The sequence below is a fragment of the Petromyzon marinus genome, chromosome 68, assembly GCF_048934315.1.
Source record: "Petromyzon marinus isolate PM22_M1 ecotype Great Lakes invasive population chromosome 68, UKy_Petmar_22M1.pri1.0, whole genome shotgun sequence".
Taxonomy (NCBI): domain Eukaryota; kingdom Metazoa; phylum Chordata; class Hyperoartia; order Petromyzontiformes; family Petromyzontidae; genus Petromyzon; species Petromyzon marinus.
The window spans coordinates 6206410-6228355 of record NC_133734.1 but is presented as its reverse complement, the minus strand read 5'-3'; the positions used below and the strand labels follow the sequence as shown (position 1 = coordinate 6228355).

General features: G+C 52.3%; 1 protein-coding gene across 2 annotated transcripts in view; it reads right to left on the bottom strand.

The window, feature by feature from the left end:
- Positions 1–339: 339 nt before the first annotated feature.
- The window catches only part of HGSNAT (heparan-alpha-glucosaminide N-acetyltransferase), a 45722-nt gene continuing 24115 nt past the window's right edge, over positions 340–21946 (bottom strand). For both annotated transcript variants that reach the window (XM_076054856.1, XM_076054857.1), the window contains exons 12-19: positions 20835–20944; positions 19150–19277; positions 13156–13282; positions 6561–6647; positions 5527–5604; positions 4663–4733; positions 3907–4019; positions 340–3352 (exon numbers count right to left, since the gene is read on the bottom strand). In XM_076054856.1, the coding sequence (XP_075910971.1) occupies positions 3156–3352; positions 3907–4019; positions 4663–4733; positions 5527–5604; positions 6561–6647; positions 13156–13282; positions 19150–19277; positions 20835–20944 (911 nt within the window). In that variant the 3' untranslated portion in view covers positions 340–3155. The remainder of the gene's footprint in view (positions 3353–3906; positions 4020–4662; positions 4734–5526; positions 5605–6560; positions 6648–13155; positions 13283–19149; positions 19278–20834; positions 20945–21946) is intronic.

Below are 21946 nucleotides of genomic sequence, written 5' to 3'. Positions count from 1 at the left end.
GTCGCCCTCCAACAACAACGGAGGGCGGAGGAGCGATGCTCACAACAACGAGCAGAGCGCCGGGTGGCTAAAGCACAGCAGGTTGGCACAGTAGGGGGCACAGGTGGTGCACCAGCCAGTCATCTCAGTCAGTCGACCCGTGGCACCTGGGTCTGCCCCGTGACCTCCTGCCAGCGGGCGTTCGACACTTCACGTGATAGCCTCAACGTGCACCTAGCCTGGCACAGGGCGCCATGGTGACGTCAACCGCGGCTCAGTGGCGAATGGCGGTTGTTGTTGCACCTCCGTTTTTTTGCAATTCCACTGCCGACGGGGAAGTAACGGCACAACGAGACCACCGACGGCGTGCGACCTTTATTCAGATTCGTGACACAAAGCGCCGAGCAGAGCGGTGGTGAAACCTTCCCCCCCCCACCCCACACACCGAGAACCGCGGTGCACTTCTAAAAATCATCGTCGTCGTGATCGTCGTCGTGAAAATTAAACCTTTATAACTGCCGCTTGCTTGCTGCTGCTGTCAAGTTTATTGCCCTTCCCCGAACCTATCAACACGATACTTGGGCTAAAGACCCAAAGATTATGCCCCGCTCGCTTGTTTCCTTTTGGTGTTGTTCACCTTCCACGGCTGCCTCGGGTTTGCGCGCTTTGGCTACGCACAGCGCCAAAGAAGTTGGAACGCGCGGGGCGCAGATGCTGCCGCTTCGGCGGCTTGCCTGGGACGCTGTCTCATCGAGGACGCCACTGGGGAGCTATGCAACACTTAAATCATCATCAGCACCGCGTGTGCGGTCATTTGATCCCTTCCTAAAGGTTTCCGTTTGGTGTTTTAACATCTTAACGCTACTGCCAGACCAGGAAAAAGACCAGTTCGTGCCCTCTCTTCTCTACGCTTACGAAACGTGGACACCCCCTTAATTGAGCATCTTCACCGGTTCGAAGCATTCAGGCTGCCTACGATCCATCCTGCGTTTAACCTGCAGGCTGGATTGTGTGAGGAGCTCGCAAATCCTCGAAAGATGTGGACAAAGTCCCATCGGTGAGCTCCTCCGGCAGGCAAGCCTGCGTTGGCTGGGTCATGCAGCCCACATGTCCAGCTACCGCATGACGAAACGGCTTTTGTTTGCTATTGGGTAGTTTGAGGCAGTCGCCCTCCAACAACAACGGAGGAGCGACGCTCACAACAACGAGCGGAGCGCCGAGCGGATGAAACACAGCAGGTTGGCACAGTAGGGGGCACAGGTGGTGCCTCAGCCAGTAGTCTCAGTCAACCCACAGCACCTGGGTCTGTCCCGTGACCTGCCAGCGGGCGTTCGACACTTCACGTGGCCTCAACGTGCACCTAGCCTGGCACAAGCGTCGTGGTGATGTCACCGCCACTTAGTGGCGAATGGCGGGTATTTGCATTGGTCTCTCTGTGTGTGCGTGTGCCTGCACGCGTGTGTCTGCGTGTGTCTGCGTGTGTCTGCGTGCTTGTGTCTGCGTGTGTGTGTGTCTGAGGAGCTCACAAATCCTTGAAAGATCTGGGCAAGGTCCCATCGGTGAGCTCCTCCAGCAGGCAAGGCTGCGTTGGCTGGGTCATGTAGCCCGCATGCCCAGCCACCGCATGCCTAAACAGCTTTTGTTCGATCGGATCGAGGGGGCTAAACGGGCGCAGGCACGGGCTAGAGAAGAGATGGAGTGATGTGGTACAGGAGGACGTGGAGCTGAGTGGACTTGCCGATGACTGGTACCAGCGGTGTCAAGATCGGCCTCTGTGGAGGAGGCTCGTGAAGGATGCTGCTACTGGGCAGTTGGAGGCAGTCGCCCTCCAACAACAACGGAGGGCAGAGGAGCGACGCTCATAACGAGCGGAGCACCGGGTGGCTAAAGCACAGCAGGATGGTACAGTAGGGGGCACAGGTGGTGCATCAGCCAGTCATCTCAGTCGACCCGTGGCACCTGGGTCTGCCCCGTGACCTCCTGCCAGCGGGCGTTCGACACTTCACGTGGCCTCAAGGTGCACATAGCGTGGCACAAGCGTCGTGTTGACGTCACCGCCACTTAGTGGCGAATGGAGGTTGTTGGTGTGTCTGTGTGTGTCTGTGTGTGCGTGTGTGCGTGTGTCTGTGTGCGTGTGTCTGTGTGCGTGTGTCTGTGTGCGTGTGTCTGTGCGCGTGTGGCGTGTGTTTGTGCGTGTGTCTGTGCGCGTGTCTGTGCGTGTGACTGTGTGCGTGTGTGCGTGTGTGTGTGCATGTGTCTGCGTGCGTGCGTCTGTGTGTGTGTCTGTCACTTGCCCCCTACAGTCTGTTAGGGGCCTCTGCATCCTGCTGGCTAACCAGGAGCTCTGATATAGTCCGTTATAAACCCAAAGGGTCCTTTATAAACCCAGCACGGCCATCGTTAATCTGACACGTCCTTTAAAAACCCAGCACGGCCATCGTTAATCTGACACGTCCCTTATAAACCCAGCACGGCCATCGTTAATCTGACACGTCCCTTATAAACCCAGCACGGCCATCGTTAATCTGACACGTCCCTTATAAACCCAGCACAGCCATCGTTAATCTGACACGTCCCTTATAAACCCAGCACGGCCACTTTGAGTGAGCCTGATATCATCTTTTACAAACACGATCAAGTTGTACGCAACCTCACACGGCCACTGAGAACCCTGGCAAAGTCACCACCGTGACCGTTCACACGGCCGCTGTGACCCTGGCACGGCCGCCACCATCACCACCGCCACCATCACCACCACCACCATCACCACCACCATCACCACCATCGCCGCCACCACCGCCGCCACCACCACCACCGCCACCGCCATCGCGTCCACATTGGCGCCGTGGTGGTCACAGCTTGAGGTGGTGGTGGTGATGGCGGTGGTGATGGTGGCGTTGTTGTTGGTGGTGGTAGTCACAGCTTGAGGAAGAGGCGGTGGTGGTAGTGGTGTTGTTGATGGTGGTGGTAGTGGTGTTGTTGTTGGTGGTGGTAGTGGTGGTGTTGTTGATGGTGGTGGTAGTGGTGGTGTTGTTGTTGGTGGTCACAGCTTGAGGAAGAGGCGGTGGTGGTGGAGGTGATGTTGGTGGAGGTGATGTTGTTGGTGGTGGTAGTGGTGGTGTTGTTGGTGGAGGTGATGTTGTTGATGGTGGTGGAGGTGGTGTTGTTGTTGTTGGTCACAGCTTGAGGAACAAGCGGTGGTGGTGAAGTCGCCAGGCCACCACCACCCACAGGGCACAGGCCGCCACGTTCTGGGCCAGGGGCCACGCGTGGGGGAGGGGCCCCACGGGGTGGGCCGAGGGGACCCCCCAGCGGAAGGGGAAGAAGGAGGCCAGCAGCTCGTGGCCCACGTAGAGCAGCAGCGGGTTCATGCCTGGGGGTCACGGGGGTCACGGGGGGGTCGCTGAGTGACTGAGTGAGTGACTGAGTGACTGAGTGAGTGACTGAGTGAGTGAGTGACTGAGTGAGTGAGTGACTGAGTGAGTGACTGACTGAGTGAGTGACTGAGTGACTGAGTGAGTGACTGACTGAGTGACTGAGTGAGTAACTAAGTGAGTGACTGAGTGAGTAACTGACTGAGTGACTGAGTGAGTGAGTCAGTGACTGAGTGAGTGAGTGAGTGACTTACTGACTGAGTGAGTGAGTGACTGAGTGAGTGACTGGTGAGTGAGTGACTGACTGAGTGAGTGACTGAGTGAGTGAGTGGCTGACTGACTGAGTGAGTGAGTGAGTGACTGAGTGACTGAGTGAGTGACTGAGTGAGTGAGTGACTGAGTGAGTGACTGAGTGAATGAGGGAGTGACTGACTGAGTGACTTAGTGAGTGACTGATTGAGTGACTGAGTGAGTGACTGAGTGAGTGAGTGACTGAGTGAGTGACTGAGTGAGTGAATGACTGAGTGAGTGACTGAGTGAGTGACTAAGTCACCTGCGTAGTGGAAGGGAGTGCCGCTCCACACTTGCAGGGCGTCTGTGGTGAGGTACAGCGCTGCCAGCAGCAGGAACGCAAAGCAGGCGGTGACTGTCACAAACGACGTCGACCTGGGGGGGAAGTCACCCAACAAACACCGTGGCGGTGATGGTGATGGAGGTGATGGTGGTGGTGATGATGGTGGTGGAAGTGATGGTGGTGATAACGGTGGTGACGGTGATGGTGGCGGTGGTTGTGGCGGTGGTGGTGGCGGTGGTGGTGATGGTGATGATGGTGGTGATGATGGTGACGGTGGTGGTGATGGTGGTGGTGGTGGAGGTGGTGGTGGAGGTGGTGATGATGGTGGTGATGGTGGTGGTGACGGTGGTGATGGTTGTGGTGGTGGTGATGGTAATGATGGTGGTGATGATGGTGACGGTGGTGGTGATGGTGGTGGTGGTGGAGGTGGTGGTGGAGGTGGTGATGATGGTGGTGATGGTGGTGGTGACGGTGGTGATGGTTGTGGTGGTGGTGATGGTGGTGATGACGGTGGAGGTGGTGGTGGTGGCGATGGTGGTGATGGTGGTGGTGGTGATGATGGTGACGGTGGTGGTGGAGGTGGTGGAGGTGGTGGAAGTGGTGGTGATGGTGGTGGTGGTAGTGGTGGTGACGGTGGTGGTGGTGATGGTGGTGGTGGTGACGGTGGTGGTGGTGACGGTGGTGGTGGTGGAGGTGGTGGTGGAGGTGGTGGTGGAGGTGGTTGTGTCTACTCACCACAGGTTCTTGTTGACCGGCAGGAAGCCCTCGTCCCTCGTGCACTTGGTCAGCACGGCGGAGATCACTCCCTGGGGGTGACGGAGCAGAGACACACACACTCAGACACACACAGACACATAGACACACACAGACACACACACAGACACACACACAGACACACACACACACACAGACACACACACACAGACACACAGACATACACACACAAACACACACAGACACACACAGACACACACAGACACACAGACACACACCATACTGTACTGTCGACACTGTCCACACTGTACCACCAATGCACTGTCCACACTGTACCATCTACACACCGCCCACACTGTACCACCTACACACTGTACAACACACACTGTTCACACTGTACAACCTACACACTCCACACTGTGCAACATACACACTGTCCACACTGTACAACCTACACACTGTCCACGCTGTACCACCTCCACACTATCCACACTGTACCACCTACACACTATCCACACTGTACCACCTACACACTGTACCACCTACACAATGTCCGCACTTTACCACCTACACACTGTCGTGGTTGTTGTGGTGGTTGTTATTTTTGTGGTGTTGTGGTGGTTGTTGTTGTGGTGGTGTTGTTGTGTTGTTGTTGTGGTGGTTTGGTGGTGTTGTTGTTGTGATGGTGTTGTCGTGTTGTTGTTGTGGTGTTGTTGTGATTGTGGTGTTGTTGTGGTTGTGGTGTTGTTGTGGAGGTGGTGGTTGTTGTGTTGTGGCTGTAGTTGTTGTTGTGGTGGTGTTGTTGTGGTGGAGGTGTTGGTTGTTGTTGTGGTGTAGTTGTGGTGGTTGTGGTGGTGTTGTTGTGTTGTTGTGTTTGTGTCTCACCAGCAAAGCCGCCCACAGGAGGAAGCGCCGGACGATGCCTCGGTGGTCACCCGGGAAGGAGAGGACGGTGCGGGCAGCCTGCACAGCCGTCAACATCAACAACATCATCAACAACAACATCAATTTAAAATCGATTAATTGCAATTCTAAACAATGCGACTGGCAAATCGCAATGGCTGCGATTTTTTGGCGATTTGAAAAGTCCAAATTACTTTCTTATTGGAATTGTTTTTTATTGTTTATTATGATAACTTTATTTATTTAACTTCACAATTGTTTATACTTTCCATCGTTCCATTTCAATTAAAACATTTTAATAAATACATGTTGGAAGCAATTCGTACCTTTTAAGCTCTCACTCTCGCATTAGAATATATAGAGAGCGGTTCATACTTTGACGGTATCATGTTGGTAATGCTCCATCACATGTTGTAAATCTATTGCACAGTGAATATTGAACTGATATTTGACTTGAATTTTTTGATCGCAAATCAAATCGCGATTGCAATGTCTGTCGCGCAAATCGCAATTAGAATTTTCCCACAAATAGTCGAGCCCCTAGTCTCTAGAGAGCGGTTCGTACGTTGACGGTATCACGTTGGTAATGCTCGATCGCACATTTAAAATCTAACACGTGGTGAAAATTGAACAGAAATTTTACTTTTCAAAATTGAATTGCAAATCAAATTGCCATCGCAATGTCTGTCGTGAAAAATCGCGATGAAAAATGTCCCGCAAATCGCTGAGCCCTAACAACCTCCGCGTCTCCTTCACCGACCTGCAGACCCAGGAAGGCGCTGAGAACCACGTTCAACGATCCCAGAATCCCCTGGTGTGTGTACACTGTGTGTGTGTGTACACTGTGTGTGTGTGTACACACACACACACACAGTGTACACTGTGTACCCGTGTCTCCCTCACCGACCTGCAGACCCAGGAAGGTGCTGAGAACCACGTTCAGCGATCCCAGAATCCCCTGGTGTGTGTACACACACAGTGTACACACACAGTGTACCCGTGTCTCCCTCACAGACCTGCAGACCCAGGAAGGCGCTGAGAACCACGTTCAGCGATCCAAGAATTCCCTCTGGGTCGTACGGCACCGTGGTTCTGTACAGATTCTGAGCACACAAACACGCAGACACATAGTACGCAAAGACACAGTGTACACACACACAACCGCCATTCGCCACTAAGTGGCAGTGACGTCACCACGACGCTTGTGCCAGGCCATGTGCACACACACACACAGACACACGGTGTACATCCACACAGTGTGTGTTTGTGTGTAACACACACACAGAGTACATACACACACACAGAGTACATACACACAGTGTACACACACACATTGTGTACATACACACAGTGTGTGTTTGTGTGTAACACACACAGATACACTGTGTACATACACACACACACAGTGTACTCACACAGACACACACAGTGTACACACACAGACACACAGACAGTGTGTAACACACACACAGTGTACACATACAAACACACAGTGTACATACACACACACAGTGTGTAACACATACACACAACAACAACAACCGCCATTCGCCACTAAATGGCGGTGACGTCACCACGACGCTTGTGCCAGGCCATGTGCACCTTGAGGCCACGTGAAGTGTCGAACGCCCGCTGGCAGGAGGTCACGGGGCAGACCCAGGTGCCACGGGTCGACTGACTGAGATGACTGAGATGACTGGTTGATGCACCACCTGTGCCCCTTACTGTGCCAACCTGCTGTGCTTTAGCCACCCAGCGCTCCGCTCGTTGTTGTGAGCGTCGATTCTCCGCCCTCCATTGTTGTTGGAGGGTGACTGCCTCCAACTGCCCAGTAGCATCCTTCACGAGCCTCCTCCACAGAGGCCGATCTTGACACCGCTGGTACCAGTCATCGGCAAGTCCACTCAGCTCCACGTCCTCCTGTACCACATCACTCCATCTCTTCTCTAGCCCGTGCCGCGCCCATTTAACCCCCTCGATCCGGCCGAACAAAAGCTGTTTTGGCATGTGGTGGCTGGGCATGCCAGCTACATGACCCAGCCAACGCAGCCTTGCCTGCCGGAGGAGCTCACAGATGGGACCTTGCCCAGATCTTTCAAGGATTTGTGAGCTCCTCACACAATCCAGCCTGGTTAAACCCACGATGGATCGTAGGCAGGCTAGCCTAAATTTTTCTAACCGGCGAAGATGTTCCATTAAGGGGGTCCACGTTTTGCAAGCGTAGAGAAGGGAGGGAATGACCGTGGCCGAGAAGACCTGAAGCTTAGTGCGGAGCGACAGACCAGGTAGCTTCCACGCAGCGTTATGCAACCGATGAAAAGATATTGCCGCTCGACTGATTCGGAGTGAGACCTCTGCTGTTAAACTGGAACCGGTCAGAAGAACACTGCCCATGTATCGGAAACTCTCCACTCTCTCCACAACTGCCCCATCACCGATGGGGAGTTGTGGGTGTGGAGTGTCCGATGGAACAAAATACCCAGGCAGGTGCTTAATTTTGGTGAGGCTGATGGTAAGGCCCCATCTCTTAGTGGCACGCTCCAGTCTCAGCAGCAGCGTCTCCAACTCCTCCTCTGAATGAGCAGCTATTACCAAATCATCGGATGTGTATGCTTTAACTTAGCTATTTCAATGCTAAATTCTATGCTAATTCCTTTGTCAAGGGGTGCCTCTGCGGATGTGTATGCTTTAACTTTTAACATAGCTATTTCTGTGACCATTCACAAGCTAATCACTCAGCCATTTCAATGCTAAATTATATGCTAATTCCTTTGTCAAGGCGCTTTGTTTCCTCTCACACAGCTTAAAGGTCGTGATCTGAACGTGGCTCTTTCACTCCAGCGCTGTCCTACCAGACAGTCTCGTCCCTTCACCTGATGAAGGCCGCTTGTGTTGTGGCCGAAACGTCGTGAGAATATTATTGTGTTATTTTATTTTATCAATTTATTATTTTATTCTCATTCTACGTGACTTTACCGAAAGAACCAAAGAAGATGAATCATTGCAGTCACGAAAGCTTTAAATCGAAATACATAATGTGGTTGAGCAATAGGGAGCCATCCCTTGACCGCACCCGGGCATCGATCAGCCTCCCATTATATCTGTACCATATGGAGATTCCCCCGGTACAGCTACTGAAGGCTTCACGAACTACGTGGTCAAAATAGATGTTAAATAATGTGGGAGCCAGAGGACATCCCTGTCGCACCCCAAGGTGTACAGGGAATGGCTCTGACTCCCAGCCACGTAGTTTTACCTGGGCCCGCTCACCATCATGAAGGTCCTTAATGATCGTGAGCAGAGGGTCAGGGACTCCAAAAGCACGAAGAACAACCCAGAGGCCAGGCCTACTGATGGTATCATAGTCCGGCAAAACAACCCCCTAACTCCTCGTGGTGCCGGACGGGCAACTCTGTCGTGGACAGTGCTGTGGGGGGAGGTGCCAATTCCGATTGGCCTCTCCCCTCATGGCGTCTGTAACCACCACAGTGGCCAAACGGGGGCTCTGGACGGGTGCGAGGGGTTGGTAACCCCTCCACCTTCAATTAATTACCACTAAACTACGACTAAAATATGGAACTAATAAGCTTGTGCCAGAGGCCCCAGGGGGACAGACGTTGATGACGCCTCCAGGACAAACCCCAATTGGCGGAGCCAGGAGATTGAATCTCTACCCTCGGGGCTCCTCCAGAAACAAAGAAAAGCCACTTCGTGTGGCCACGTGGAATGTTCGAACGCTCACTGCGGAAGAGAGGCTGCAAATTCCTCTGTCGGGAGCTGGACCAGTACCGCCTGGATCTCTGTGGCATTCAGGAGGTCCGGTGGACCGGTTCTAGCTCCAACCACCATGAGGGGTGGACAGTCCTCTACTCGGGGCAGGAGACTGCCAAACAACAGAGTGTGGCTCTTCTTCTGAACAAAATAATGAAGGGGGCGTGGGAGCGTGGCGATGAGGTGTGGGAAGCTGTAAGCCCCAGGCTACTTTGGGCTCGCCTTTCCATCAACCAGAGGCGAAGAGTGGTGGTCGTAGTTACTTATGCCCCCACTGAAGACGAACATCCGTGGAAGGATGCAGGCAAAGCCGATGAGTCAGATGCCTTCTATGACCTCCTGTCACAGGTGCTGGCTAAAGTGGCCCCTCGGGATAGAGTCATCTTGTTGGGTGACTTAAATGCCCGAGTTGGTCATGATGCTGGCACTTGGTCTGGAGTGATTGGAGGGCATGGGCCAGATCAGCTCAATAACAACGGTAGGAGGCTGCTAGATTTTTGTGCAGCCCATGGGCTTGTAATTACCAACACGCTGTTCCGGCATCGGCGCATCCACACAACATCATGGATGCATGCCGGGTCCAAGCAAGAACATCTGTTGGACTACATAGTGACGGACCAGCGGATGCGAGCCCATGTGCTTGACACCAGGACCTACCGTGGAGCTGATCTGCCCTCTGATCATCGACTAGTCATCTGTAAGATGCGCCTGCCATTCTTCCACTCTGGTGGTGGGTGTACTCCCAGGACCCCATTCCAACCTAAAGTGGCCTGGTCTCAGTTAGCTGGTGAAAGTTGCAAGCGAGAATTTCATCATCGCTTGCGGCTGGGGTTGGCATCGTCCCCCACTCCTCCTGATGTCGAGGGTAAATGGGCGATGTTTAGGACTGTGACTCATGCAGCTGCAATGGCTGCTTTGAATACACGGTCCAGACCTCCCCAAAGACCCTGGCTGACAGAGGAGGTGTTCAGGATGGTTGAGAAAAAGTGACAGGCCCACTCTCATCGGCTACAACATCCCACGTCAGAGAATGAGGAGGCTTACCGCAGCCTTCGCTCAGAGGTTAGGAGAGCCGTGAGGCACTGCAAGGATGGGTGGTGGTCGCGGGTTGCTGAGGAGATGGAGTCTGCCTCAGTGGCCTGCGATCACAAATCCCTATTTAACTCCATCAAAAAAGTAACCTGCAGCGCCACACCTATTACCATCAATCTCTGACCCCCAGGAACAGGTTTTCAGATTTGCTGAGCATTTCTGTGAGGTCCTGGGGGAGGGGAAATCCCTCAGCCAGGAAAACATCGTGGCACAAAGTGGGGATGACCCTGCTGAAGCTGCGGTGCCTCAAATATTGGAAAAAGTCACCCCCTGTGAGTGGCTGGCTGAGGTGCCATCTGTTGAGGAAGTACTGAAGGTGATCCGGAGTCTGAGACCAGGAAAGGCACCGGGCAGAGATGATCTCCCAAGCGAAATGATGAGGAAGGGTGGCGTTTGTGCACAGACTGCCCTACATGACATCATAACAACAGTCTGGACCACTGGACGGGTTCCGCAGGATTGGAAGGATGCCCTGGTGGTCCCCCTCTTTAAGAAGGGGGACCGCACAGACTGTAATAACTACAGGGGCATCTCACTCCTCAGTGTGCCGGGAAAGGTCCTGGCAAGGATTATTCAACTTTGCCTTGCCAGGCACGCTGTGGAGAGGCTTGCGGAGTCCCAATGCGGTTTCAGGAAAGGGCGGTCCTGCACAGATGCCATATTTTCTGTCCGTCTGCTACAGCAGAGGTGTAGGGAATTCCAGTAAGACCTACATCTCTGCTTTATTGACCTGGTCAAGGCCTATGATACCATCAGTAGGCCTGGGCTCTGGGTTTTTCTTCGTGCTTTTGGAGTACCTGACCCTCTGCTCACGATCATTCATGATAGTGAGCGGGCCCGGGTAAAACTACGTGGCCAGGAGTCAGAGCCATTCCCTGTACACCTTGGGGTGTGACAGGGATGTCCTCTGGCTCCCACATTATTTAACATCTATTTTAACCACGTAGTTTGTGAAGCCTTCAATAGCTGTACCGGGGGAATCTCCATATGGTACAGATATAATGGGAAGATGATCAATGCCCGGGTGCGGTCAAGGGATGCCTCCCTATTGCTCAACCACGTTATGTATGCCGATGATTTGGTAATAGCTGCTCATTCAGAGGAGGAGTTGGAAATGCTGCTGCTGAGACTGGAGCGTGCCACTAAGAGATGGGGCCTTACCATCAGCCCCACCAAAACTAAGCACCTGCCTGGGTATTTTGTACCATCGGACACTCCACCCCCACAACTCCCAATCGGTGATGGGGCAGTTGTGGAGAGAGTGGAGAGTTTCCCATACCTGGGAAGTGTGCTTATGACCGGCTCCAGTTTAACAGCGGAGGTCTCACTCCGAATCAGTCGAGCAGCATTATCTTTTCATCGGTTGCGTAATGCTGTGTGGAAGCTACCTGGTCTGTCGCTCCACACTAAGCTTCAGGTCTTCTCGGCCATGGTCATTCCCTCCCTTCTCTACGCGTGCGAAACGTGGACCCCCCTAATGGAACATCTTCGCCGGTTAGAAACATTTAGGCTGGCCTGCCTACGATCCATCCTGGGTTTAACCAGGCTGGATTGTATGAGCTCACAAATCCTTGAAAGATCTGGGCAAGGTCCCATCGGTGAGCTCCTCCAGCGGGCAAGGCTGCGATGGCTGGGTCATGTAGCCCGCATGCCCAGCCACCGCATGCCGAAACAGCTTTTGTTCGGCCGGATCGAGGGGGCTAAGCGGGCGCGGTACGGGCTAGAGAAGAGATGGAGTGATGTGGTATGGGAGGACGTGGAGCTAAGTGGACTTGCCGATGACTGGTACCAGCGGTGTCAAGATCGGCCTCTGTGGAGGAGGCTCGTGAAGGATGCTACTGGGCAGTTGGAGGTAGTCGCCCTCCAACAATAACGGAGGGCGGAGGAGCGACGCTCACAACAACGAGCGGCGCGCCGGGTGGCTAAAGCACAGCAGGTTGGCACAGTAGGGGGCACAGGTGGTGCATCAGACAGTCATCTCAGTCGACCCATGGCACCTGGGTCTCCACCGTGACCTCCTGCCAGCGGGTGTTCAACACTCCACGTGGCCTCAAGGTGCACATGTCCTGGCACAAGCGTCGTGGTGACGTCACCGCCACTTAGTGGCGAATGGTGGTTGTTGTTGTGTAGGTGTGTGCAGGTGTGTATGTGTGTAGGATTTGTGTGTGTGTAGGTGTGTGTGTGTAGGTGTGCGTAGGTGTGTGTAGGTGTGTGTGTTGGTCTGTGTGTGTGTCTATGTGTGTGTCTATGTGTGTAGATCTGTGTGTGTGTAATTGTGTGTGTAGGTTTGTGTGTGTTGGTGTGTTATTAGGTGTGTGTGTGTCTATGTGTGTAGGTGTGTGTGTAGGTGTGTGTGTGTAGTTGTGTGTGTAGGTGTGTGTGTGTAGGTGTGTGTGTATGTAGGTGTGTGTGTGTAGGTGTGTGTGTGTGGGGAGCGATAGTGTAGCGGTTAGCGCGCTGCGCTATGAACCTGGCGACCCGGGTTCGATTCCCGCTCACGGCCAACACCAGTGACGATTATCTGAACCGGTCCCGGGCCTCCCCTAGGTCGACTCAGCCTCAAATGAGTACCTGGTGCGGTGTGTAAACATTGCCACTAGGGAGACAAAGGCGGTCGGGCGTGGTGCTGGCCACCCACCCCCTCGTGTACCGTTCCGGCTTTCATAGGTGCTCGCTAACAGCACTTGCCCCTACAGTCTGTTAAGGCTATATGGGGGATCTTTGATCTTTGTTGTGTGTGTGTGTTACCCGTGTGGTAGGAGTCTGGTACAAGTGTCTCTCCGTGAGTAGCCAGCGGTCGATGTACCCAGCCGCTCCTCCCGTGCAGTTGGCCTGGGACCCTCCACTGCCGATCCCTCCAGGCCCAAGGTAGCCGCTGGGGAGGGCGGGCAGGGCACACCCTCACTCACTCACACACTCACTTACTCACATACTCACTCACTCACACACTCACTCACTCACACACTCACACATTCACTCAATCACACACTCACACACTCATTCACCCACTCACTCACACACTCACCCACTCACACTCATACACCCACTCACACACTCACTCACACACACACACTCACTAACACACTCACATATTCACTCACTCACTCACACACTCACTCACACACTCACTCACTCACACACTCACTCATTCACACACGCAACAACAACCACCATTCGCCACTAAGTGGCGGTGACATCACCACGACACTTGTGCCAAGCCATGTGCACCTTGAGGCCATGTGAAGTGTCGAACGCCCACTGGCAGGAGGTCACGGGGCAGACCCAGGTGCCACGGGTCGACTGAGATGACTGAGATGAGTGGCTTATGTACTACCTGTGCCCCCTACTGTGCCAGCTTGCTGTGCTTTAGCAAAACGGCGCTCCGCTCGTTGTTGTGAGCGTCGCTCCTCCGCCCTCCGTTGTTGTTGGAGGGCGACTGCCTCAAACTACCCAATGGCAAACAAAAGCTGTTTGGGCATGCGGTGGCTGGGCTTGCGGGCTACATGACCCAGCCAACGCAGCCTTGCCTGCCGGAGGAGCTCACCGATGTGACCTTGCCCAGATCTTTCAAGGATTTGTGAGCTCCTCACACAATCCAGCCTGGTTAAACCTAGGATGGATCGTAGGCAGGCCAGCCTAAATGTTTCTAACCGTCGAAGATGTTCCATTAGGGGGGTCCACATTTCGCAAGCGTAGAGAAGGGAGGGAATGACCGTGGCCGAGAAAACCTGAAGCTTAGTGCAGAGCGACAGACCAGGTAGCTTCCACACAGCGTTATGTAACCGATGAAGAGATATTGCCGCTCGACTGATTCGGATTGAGACCTCTGCTGTTAAACTGGAGCCGGTCATGAGCACGCTGCCCAGGTATGGGAAACTCTCCACTCTCTCCACAACTGCTCCATCACCGATTGGGAGTTGTGGGGGTGGAATGTCCGATGGCACAAAATACCCAGGCAGGTGCTTAGTTTTGGTGGGGCTGATGGTAAGGCCCCACCTCTTAGTGGCAGACTCCAGTCTCAGCAGCAGCGTCTCCAACTCCTCCTCTGAATGAGCAGCTATTACCAAATCATCGGCATACATAGTTCATAGTTCCATTTATTTGGTATAGCCCTGTGAGCCATTCGGCTCTTGAATCGGGTGCAACTGCAACAAACAAAAAAACGAACAAGAAAACATCTTAAAGTGACTATGTGACCGTGCAAATAGAAAATCCATGCAAAAAAAACCGCAAAATATTTCTGAAAAAAGCACCGTACACCAACGCTGTGTGCAAAAATCCCAGTGGGATGCAAGTCAAACAACAATAACAGCCACAAGACAACTAAGATTAAGGCCATCAGTCTAACTCCGTACTACAATAAACAAAAACATGGCCAAACCAAAAAACTTTTCGAAATCACCAAAATAAAACCATAAATGCAATGTAACAGTGATCATAGGGACTGTGACCGAATTTTTTACGATAAACTACATAAATAACATGTACCACCAAACCTTAGAGCCATAGCTGGCTGCATGAGTTGCTCCACAACAACAGGAGCATCAGTCAGAGTATCAAATTTTTCAATGCACCTTTAAGATCAGCACACTAAATAAAAATACAGTTAATACTTTGCAGCCGTCATCCAGAGCGAAACATTTTATTTTAGGCCACTGAATAGCAGTGGCAGCTAGGGGTGACCAACTTCTCTAGAGCAGTTTTGAGTGAAGATCTCATTGGTAGCAATTCAAGTTGCAGTTTATTGGCAATAGCATTCCAGACCCTGGGGGCATCAATAGCAAAGGCCCTTCCTCCGGTTTTCGTACGGCAATAGGGAATGTGAAGCTGGTAAATGAGCGAAGACCTGAGGTCAAATTTGTTTCTTTGAAACAGAGAGGAGATCCAGCAGGTAGTCTGCGGATTTTTTTGGAAGTACATCGTGAATAAATAAGATCTGGTGCACAAGCCGTCGAACATTAAGATATGTTAAGTTTGACCCAATGTAGAGATGACAGTGGTGATTCCTATATGGGCAGTTCAATGCAAATCTAAAGGCCGAGTGATAGATGGAATCAAGCTTCTTCAGTACATTACTTGGGGCTGATTTATACACGATGTCACAGCAATCAAGTAGAGGCAGTGTGGTAGCTTTTATCAATTCCAAACGGAACATTGGGGGGAAGCAGTGCTTGTGTCAATACAGAAAACCAATTTTTATTTTAGTCTTTTTACCAATATAATCAATGTGATCTTCAAAATTCAGTTTTGAATCCAGGATGACCCCAAGACACTTATAGATCTTGACTTGCTCTATTTGATAATTATTTAAGGAATGTAATTGGGTGAGAAGCATAGCACCTTGGTTTTGGAGGTATTCAGGACTAGTTTAAGAGCAACTAGCTGATGTTGTAGTTTGTTGAAATCACCCTGTAGCTTAGCAATCACGTCATCCGGAGAGCGGCCAGCAGTAATCAGCATCGTGTCATCTGCAAAAAGATTTACCCTGGAATGATCCAGGTCAGTGCCCAAGTCATTGACATAAAAAGAGAACAAAAGGGGGCCGAGGATGGAACCCTGTGGAACCCCTTTTGTTATCTTAACACTGTTTGACCTCCAACCATCTGTGAATAAAGTTTGGGTGCGAGAAAAGAGGTAATTTTTTTACCATTTTACTGTGTTTTTGGAAAAACCGAGGCAACTTAGTTTACCAAGCAGGGTGTTGTGGTCTACTGTATCAAAAGCTTTGGACAGGTCAAGAAAAAGACAGGCACAGTGCTGCTTATTATCAAGGCTACTGTAAATTTTATTCAGAGAGTCTAATGCAGCAGATGTGGTGCTGTATTTTTTTCGGAACCCAGATTGTTTTAGATGTAGTAGATTGTTGGTGGACAGGAAACTGCTAATTTGTTAGTTCAATAATTTTTCAAAAATGTTCATCAATGGGGACAAAATTGAGATAGGTCGGTAGTTATTGGGATCATCTTTAGGGCCCCCTTTGTGAAGTGGACGGACATAGAAATGTTTCCATTCTAGAGGAACTGATGCTTCTTTGAAGGACATAACGTGGTTGACCAAGAGAGAGCCATCCCTTGATCGCACCCGGGCATCGATCAGCCTCCCATTATATCTGTACCAAATGGAAATTCCCCTGGTACAGCTATTGAAGGCTTCATGAACTACGTGGTCAAGATAGATGTTCAATAATGTGGGAGCCAGAGGACATCCCTGTCACACCCCCAGGTGTACAAGGAATGGCTCTGACTCCAGGCCACGTAGTTTTACCCGGGCCCGCTCACCATCATGAAGGTCTTTAATGATCGTGAGCAGAGGGTCAGGGACTCCGAAAGCACGAAGAACAAACCAAAGCACAGGTCTACTGATGGTATCATAGGCCTTGACCAGGTCAATAAAGCAGAGATGTAGGTCTTGTTGGAATTCCCTACACCTCTGCTGTAGCAGATGGACAGAAAATATGGCATCTGTGCAGGACCGCCCTTTCCTGAAACCGCATTGGGGCTCCACAAGCCTCTCCTCAGCGTGCCTAGCAAGGCGATGTTGAATAATCCTTGCCAGGACCTTTCCCAGCACACTGAGGAGTGAGATGCCCCTGTAGCTGTTACAGTCTGTGCGGTCCCCCTTCTTAAAAAGGGGGACCACCAGGGCATCCTTCCAATTCTGTGGAACCCGTCCAGTGGTCCAGACTGTTGTTACAATGTCATATAGGGCAGTCTGTGCACAAACGCCACCCTTCCTCAGCATTTCGCTTGGGAGATCATCTCTGCCCGGTGCCTTTTCTAGTCTCAGACTCCGGATCGCCTTAAGTACTTCCTCAACAGATGGCACCTCAGCCAGCCACTCACAGGGGGTGACTTCTTCCAATATTTGAGGCACCGCAGCCTCAGCAGGGTCACCCCCACTTTGTGCCACGATGTTTTCCTGGCTGAGGGATTTCCCCTCTCCCAGGACCTCACAGAAATGCTCAGCAAATCTGCAAACCTGTTCCTGGGGGTCAGAGATTGGATCACCATTTTTTCCCCTAATGATGGTAATAGGTGTGGCGCTGCAGGTTACTTTTTTGATGGAGTTAAATAGGTATTTGTGATCGCGGGCCACTGAGGCAGACTCCATCTCCTCAGCAACCCACGACCACCACCCATCCTTGCAGCGCCTCACGGCTCTCCGAACCTCCGAGCAAAGGCTGCGGTAAGCCTCCTCATTCTCTGACGTGGGATGTTGTAGCCGATGAGAGTGGGCCTGTCACTTTTTCTCAACTATCCTGACCACCTCCTCTGTCAGCCAGGGTCTCTGGGGAGGTCTGGACCGCGTATTCAAAGCAGCCAATGCAGCTGCATGAGTCACAGTCCTAAACCTCGCCCATTTACCCTCGACATCAGGAGGAGTGGGGGACGATGCCAACCCCAGCCGCAAGCGATGATGAAATTCTCGCTTGCAACTTTCTTCAGCTAACTGAGACCAGGCCACTTTAGGTTGGAATGGGGTCCTAGTCGATGGTCAGAGGCGAGCCCATGTCAAGGACATGGGCTCGCATCCGCTGGTCCGTCACTATGTAGTCCAGCAGATGTTCTTGCTTGGACCCGGCATGCATCCATGATGTTGTGTGAATGCGCCAATGCCAGAACAGCGTGTTGGTAATTATAAGCCCATGTGCTGCACAAAATTCTAACAGCCTCCTGCCGTTGTTATTGAGCCGATCTGGCTCATGCCCTCCAATCACTCCAGACCAGGTGCCAGCATCATAACTAACTCAGGCATTGAAGTCACCCAACAAGATGACTCGATCCCGAGGGGCCACTTTAGCCAGCACCTGTGGAAGGAGGTCTGACTCATCGACTTTGCGTGCATCGCTCCAAGGATGTTCGTCTTCGGTGGGGGCATAAGTAACCACGACCACCCCTCCTTGCCTCCAGTTGATGGGAAGGCGAGCCCAAAGTAACCTGGGGCTTACAGCTTCCCACACCTCACCGCCACGCTCCCACGCCCCCTTCATTCTTTTGTTCAGAAGAAGAGCCATACCCTGTTGTTTGGCAGTCTCCTGCCCCGAGTAGAGGACTGTCCACCCCTCATGGTGGCAGGAGCCAGAACCGGTCCACCGGACCTCCTGAATGCCACAGAGATCCAGGCGGTACCGGTCCAGCTCCCGACAGAGGAGTGGCAGCCTCTCCTCTGCAGTGAGCGTTCAAACATTCCACGTGGCCACACGAAGTGGCTTTTCGTTGTTTCTGGAGGAGCCCCGAGGGTAGAGATTCAATCTCCTGGCTCCGCCAATTGGGGTTTAGCCAGGAGACGTCATAGACGTCTGTCCCCCCGGGGCCTCCGGCACAAGCTTATTAGTTACATATTTAAGTCGTGGTTTCGTGGTAAAAATGTTGAATGTGTAGGGGTTACCAGCCCCTCGCACCCATCCAGAGCCCCCGTTTAGCCACTGTGGTGGTCACAGACGCCATGAGGGGAGAGGGCCAATCGGAATTTGCCCTCTCCCCACAGCACTGTCCACGACAGAGTTGCCCGTCCGGCACCGCGAGGAGGTAGGGGGTTGTTTTGCCAGACTCACTCACACACTCACTCACTCACACACTCACTCTCACCCACTCACTCACTCAATCACACACTCACTCACCCACACACTCACTCACCCACACACTCACCCTCACTCACCCACACACCCACTCACTAACCCACTCACTCACCCACTCACTCACCCACCCACTCACTAACCTACACACACACCCACCCACGTACGTCAGGCAGCCAGGTACAGGCAGCAGCAGTGTGAGGCTCAGCCAGGCCACTTGGAGGAGCCCCACGAGGAGCCACTGGGGCCAGAAGGGCATCAAATCACGCAGAGACGGCCAGCGCATCACCCTCACCTGTTACACACACAGACACACACAGTTACACAGCCTGTTATACACACAGACACGACACACACAGTTACACAGCCTGTTACACACACAGCCTGTTACACAAAGACAGACACACACACAGTTACACACACACAGACACACACAGTTACACAGCCTGTTACACACACAGCCTGTTACACACACACACACAGTTACACACAGCCTGTTACACACACACACACAGACACACACAGCCTGTTACACACACACACAGTTACACAGCCTGTTACACACACAGCCTGTTACACACACACACAGTTACACACAGCCTGTTACACACACACACAGACACACACAGCCTGTTACACACACACACAGTTACACAGCCTGTTACACACACAGCCTGTTACACACACACACACACAGTTACACACACACAGACACACACAGTTACACAGCCTGTTACACACACAGCCTGTTACACACACACACACACAGTTACACACACACAGACACACACACACAGAGACACACACAGCCTGTTACACACACAGACACGACACACAGTTACACAGCCTGTTACACACACAGTTACACACACACAGACACACACACAGAGACACACACAGCCTGTTACACACACACACACACAGACACAGGCAGTTACACACACACAGACACACGCACAGACACACACACAGGGGCAGCAAAGAGGTGGTGAATGTTGAGTGGTGAGTGAGTGGTGAGTGAGTGCTGATTGAGTGGTGAGTGAGTGGTGAGTGAGTGCTGAGTGAGTGAGTGGTGAGTGAGTGGTGAGTGAGTAGTGGGTGAGTAGTGGTTGAGTGGTGAGTGGTGAGTAGTGAGTGAGTGGCGAGTGAGTAGTGAGTCAGTGGTGAGTGAGTGCTGAGTGAGTGAGTAGTGAGTGAGTGGTGAGTGAGTGCTGTGTGAGTGGTGATTGAGTGGTGAGTGAGTAGTGAGTGAGTGGTGAGTGAGTAGTGGGTGAGTGGTGAGTGAGTGCTGAGTGAGTGGTGATTGAGTGGTGGGTGAGTAGTGAATGAGTGGTGAGTGAGTGGTGAGTGAGTGGTGAATGAGTGGTGAGTGAGTGGTGAGTGAGTGGTGAATGAGTGGTGAGTGAGTAGTGAATGAGTGGTGAGTGAGTGGTGAGTGAGTGAGTGAGTGGTGAGTGAGTGAGTAGTGAATGAGTGGTGAGTGAGTGGTGAATGAGTGGTGAGTGGTGAGTAGTGAGTGGTGAATGAGTGGTGAGTGGTGAGTAGTGAGTGTTGAATGAGTGGTGAGTGGTGAGTAGTGAGTGGTGAATAAGTGGTGAGTGGTGAGTAGTGAGTGGTGAATGAGTGGTGAGTAGTGAGTGGTGAATGAGTGGTGAGTGGTGAGTAGTGAGTGGTGAAAGAGTGGTGAGTAGTGAGTGGTGAATGAGTGGTGAGTGAGTGGTGAGTGAGTGAGTAGTGAGTGGTGAATGAGTGGTGAGTAGTGAGTGGTGAATGAGTGGTGAGTGGTGAGTAGTGAGTGGTGAAAGAGTGGTGAGTAGTGAGTGGTGAATGAGTGGTGAGCGTTATTCCTCACCAGCGGTGAGTGATGAGGCCCCCAGGCGTAAATCTCGAGCAAGGACACCGCAGCATTTGCCACAGCCAGCCGCTGGAGAACTCCGGGAACTCGAAGGTCGCTCCACACCACTGCGTGTGTGGTGAGTGTGGTGAGTGTGGTGTGTGTGGTGAGTGTGGTGAGTGTGGTGTGTGTGGTGTGGTGAGTGTGGTGAGTGTGGTGTGTGTGGTGAGTGTGGTGAGTGTGTGTGTAGGTTTGTGTAGGTGTGTGTATGGTGTGTGTGGTGTGTGTGGTGTGTGTAAGTGTCAGTGTGTGTGGTGAGTGTGGTGAGTGTGGTGAGTGTGGTGTGTGTGGTGTGGTGAGTGTGGTGAGTGTGGTGTGTGTGGTGAGTGTGGTGAGGGTGGTGCGTGTAGGTGTGTGTGGTGAGTGTGGTGAGTGTGGTGTGTGTGGTGAGTGTAGTGAGTGTGGTGAGTGTGTGTGTAGGTTTGTGTAGGTGTGTGTATGGTGTGTGTGGTGTGTGTGGTGTGTGTAAGTGTCAGTGTGTGTGGTGTGTGTGGTGAGTGTGGTGTGTGTCTGGTGTGTGTGTGTATGGTGAGTGTGTGTGTGTGGTGTGTGTGTGGTGAGTGTGGTGTGTGTGTGGTGTGTGTGTAGGTGTGTGTGGTGTGTGTGTGGTGAGTGTAGTGTGTATGGTGAGTGTGGTGTGTGCGTGGTGTGTGTGTGTATATATGGTGTGTGTGTGTAGGTGTGTGGTGTGTGTAGGTGTGTGTATGGTGTGTGTGTAGTGTGGTGTGTGGATGTGTAGGTGTGTGTGTGTAGGTGTGTGTGTGTAGGTGTGTGTGGTGTGTGTGATGTGTGGTGTGTGATGTGTGGTGTGTGTGATGTGTGGTGTGTGTGGTGTGTGTGGTGTGTGTAAGTGTCAGTGTGTGTGGTGTGGTGTATGGTGTGTGTGTGTGGTGTGTGTGGTGTGTGTAATTGTCAGTGTGTGTGGTGTGTGTGGTTTGTGTGGTGTGTGTGCTGAGTGTGGTGTGTGTGTGTGGTGGGTGTGTGTATGGTGTGTGTGTGAAAGTGTGTGTGGTGTGTGTAGGTGTGTGGGTGGTGTGTGTGTGTAGTGTGGTGTGTGGGTGTGTAGGTGT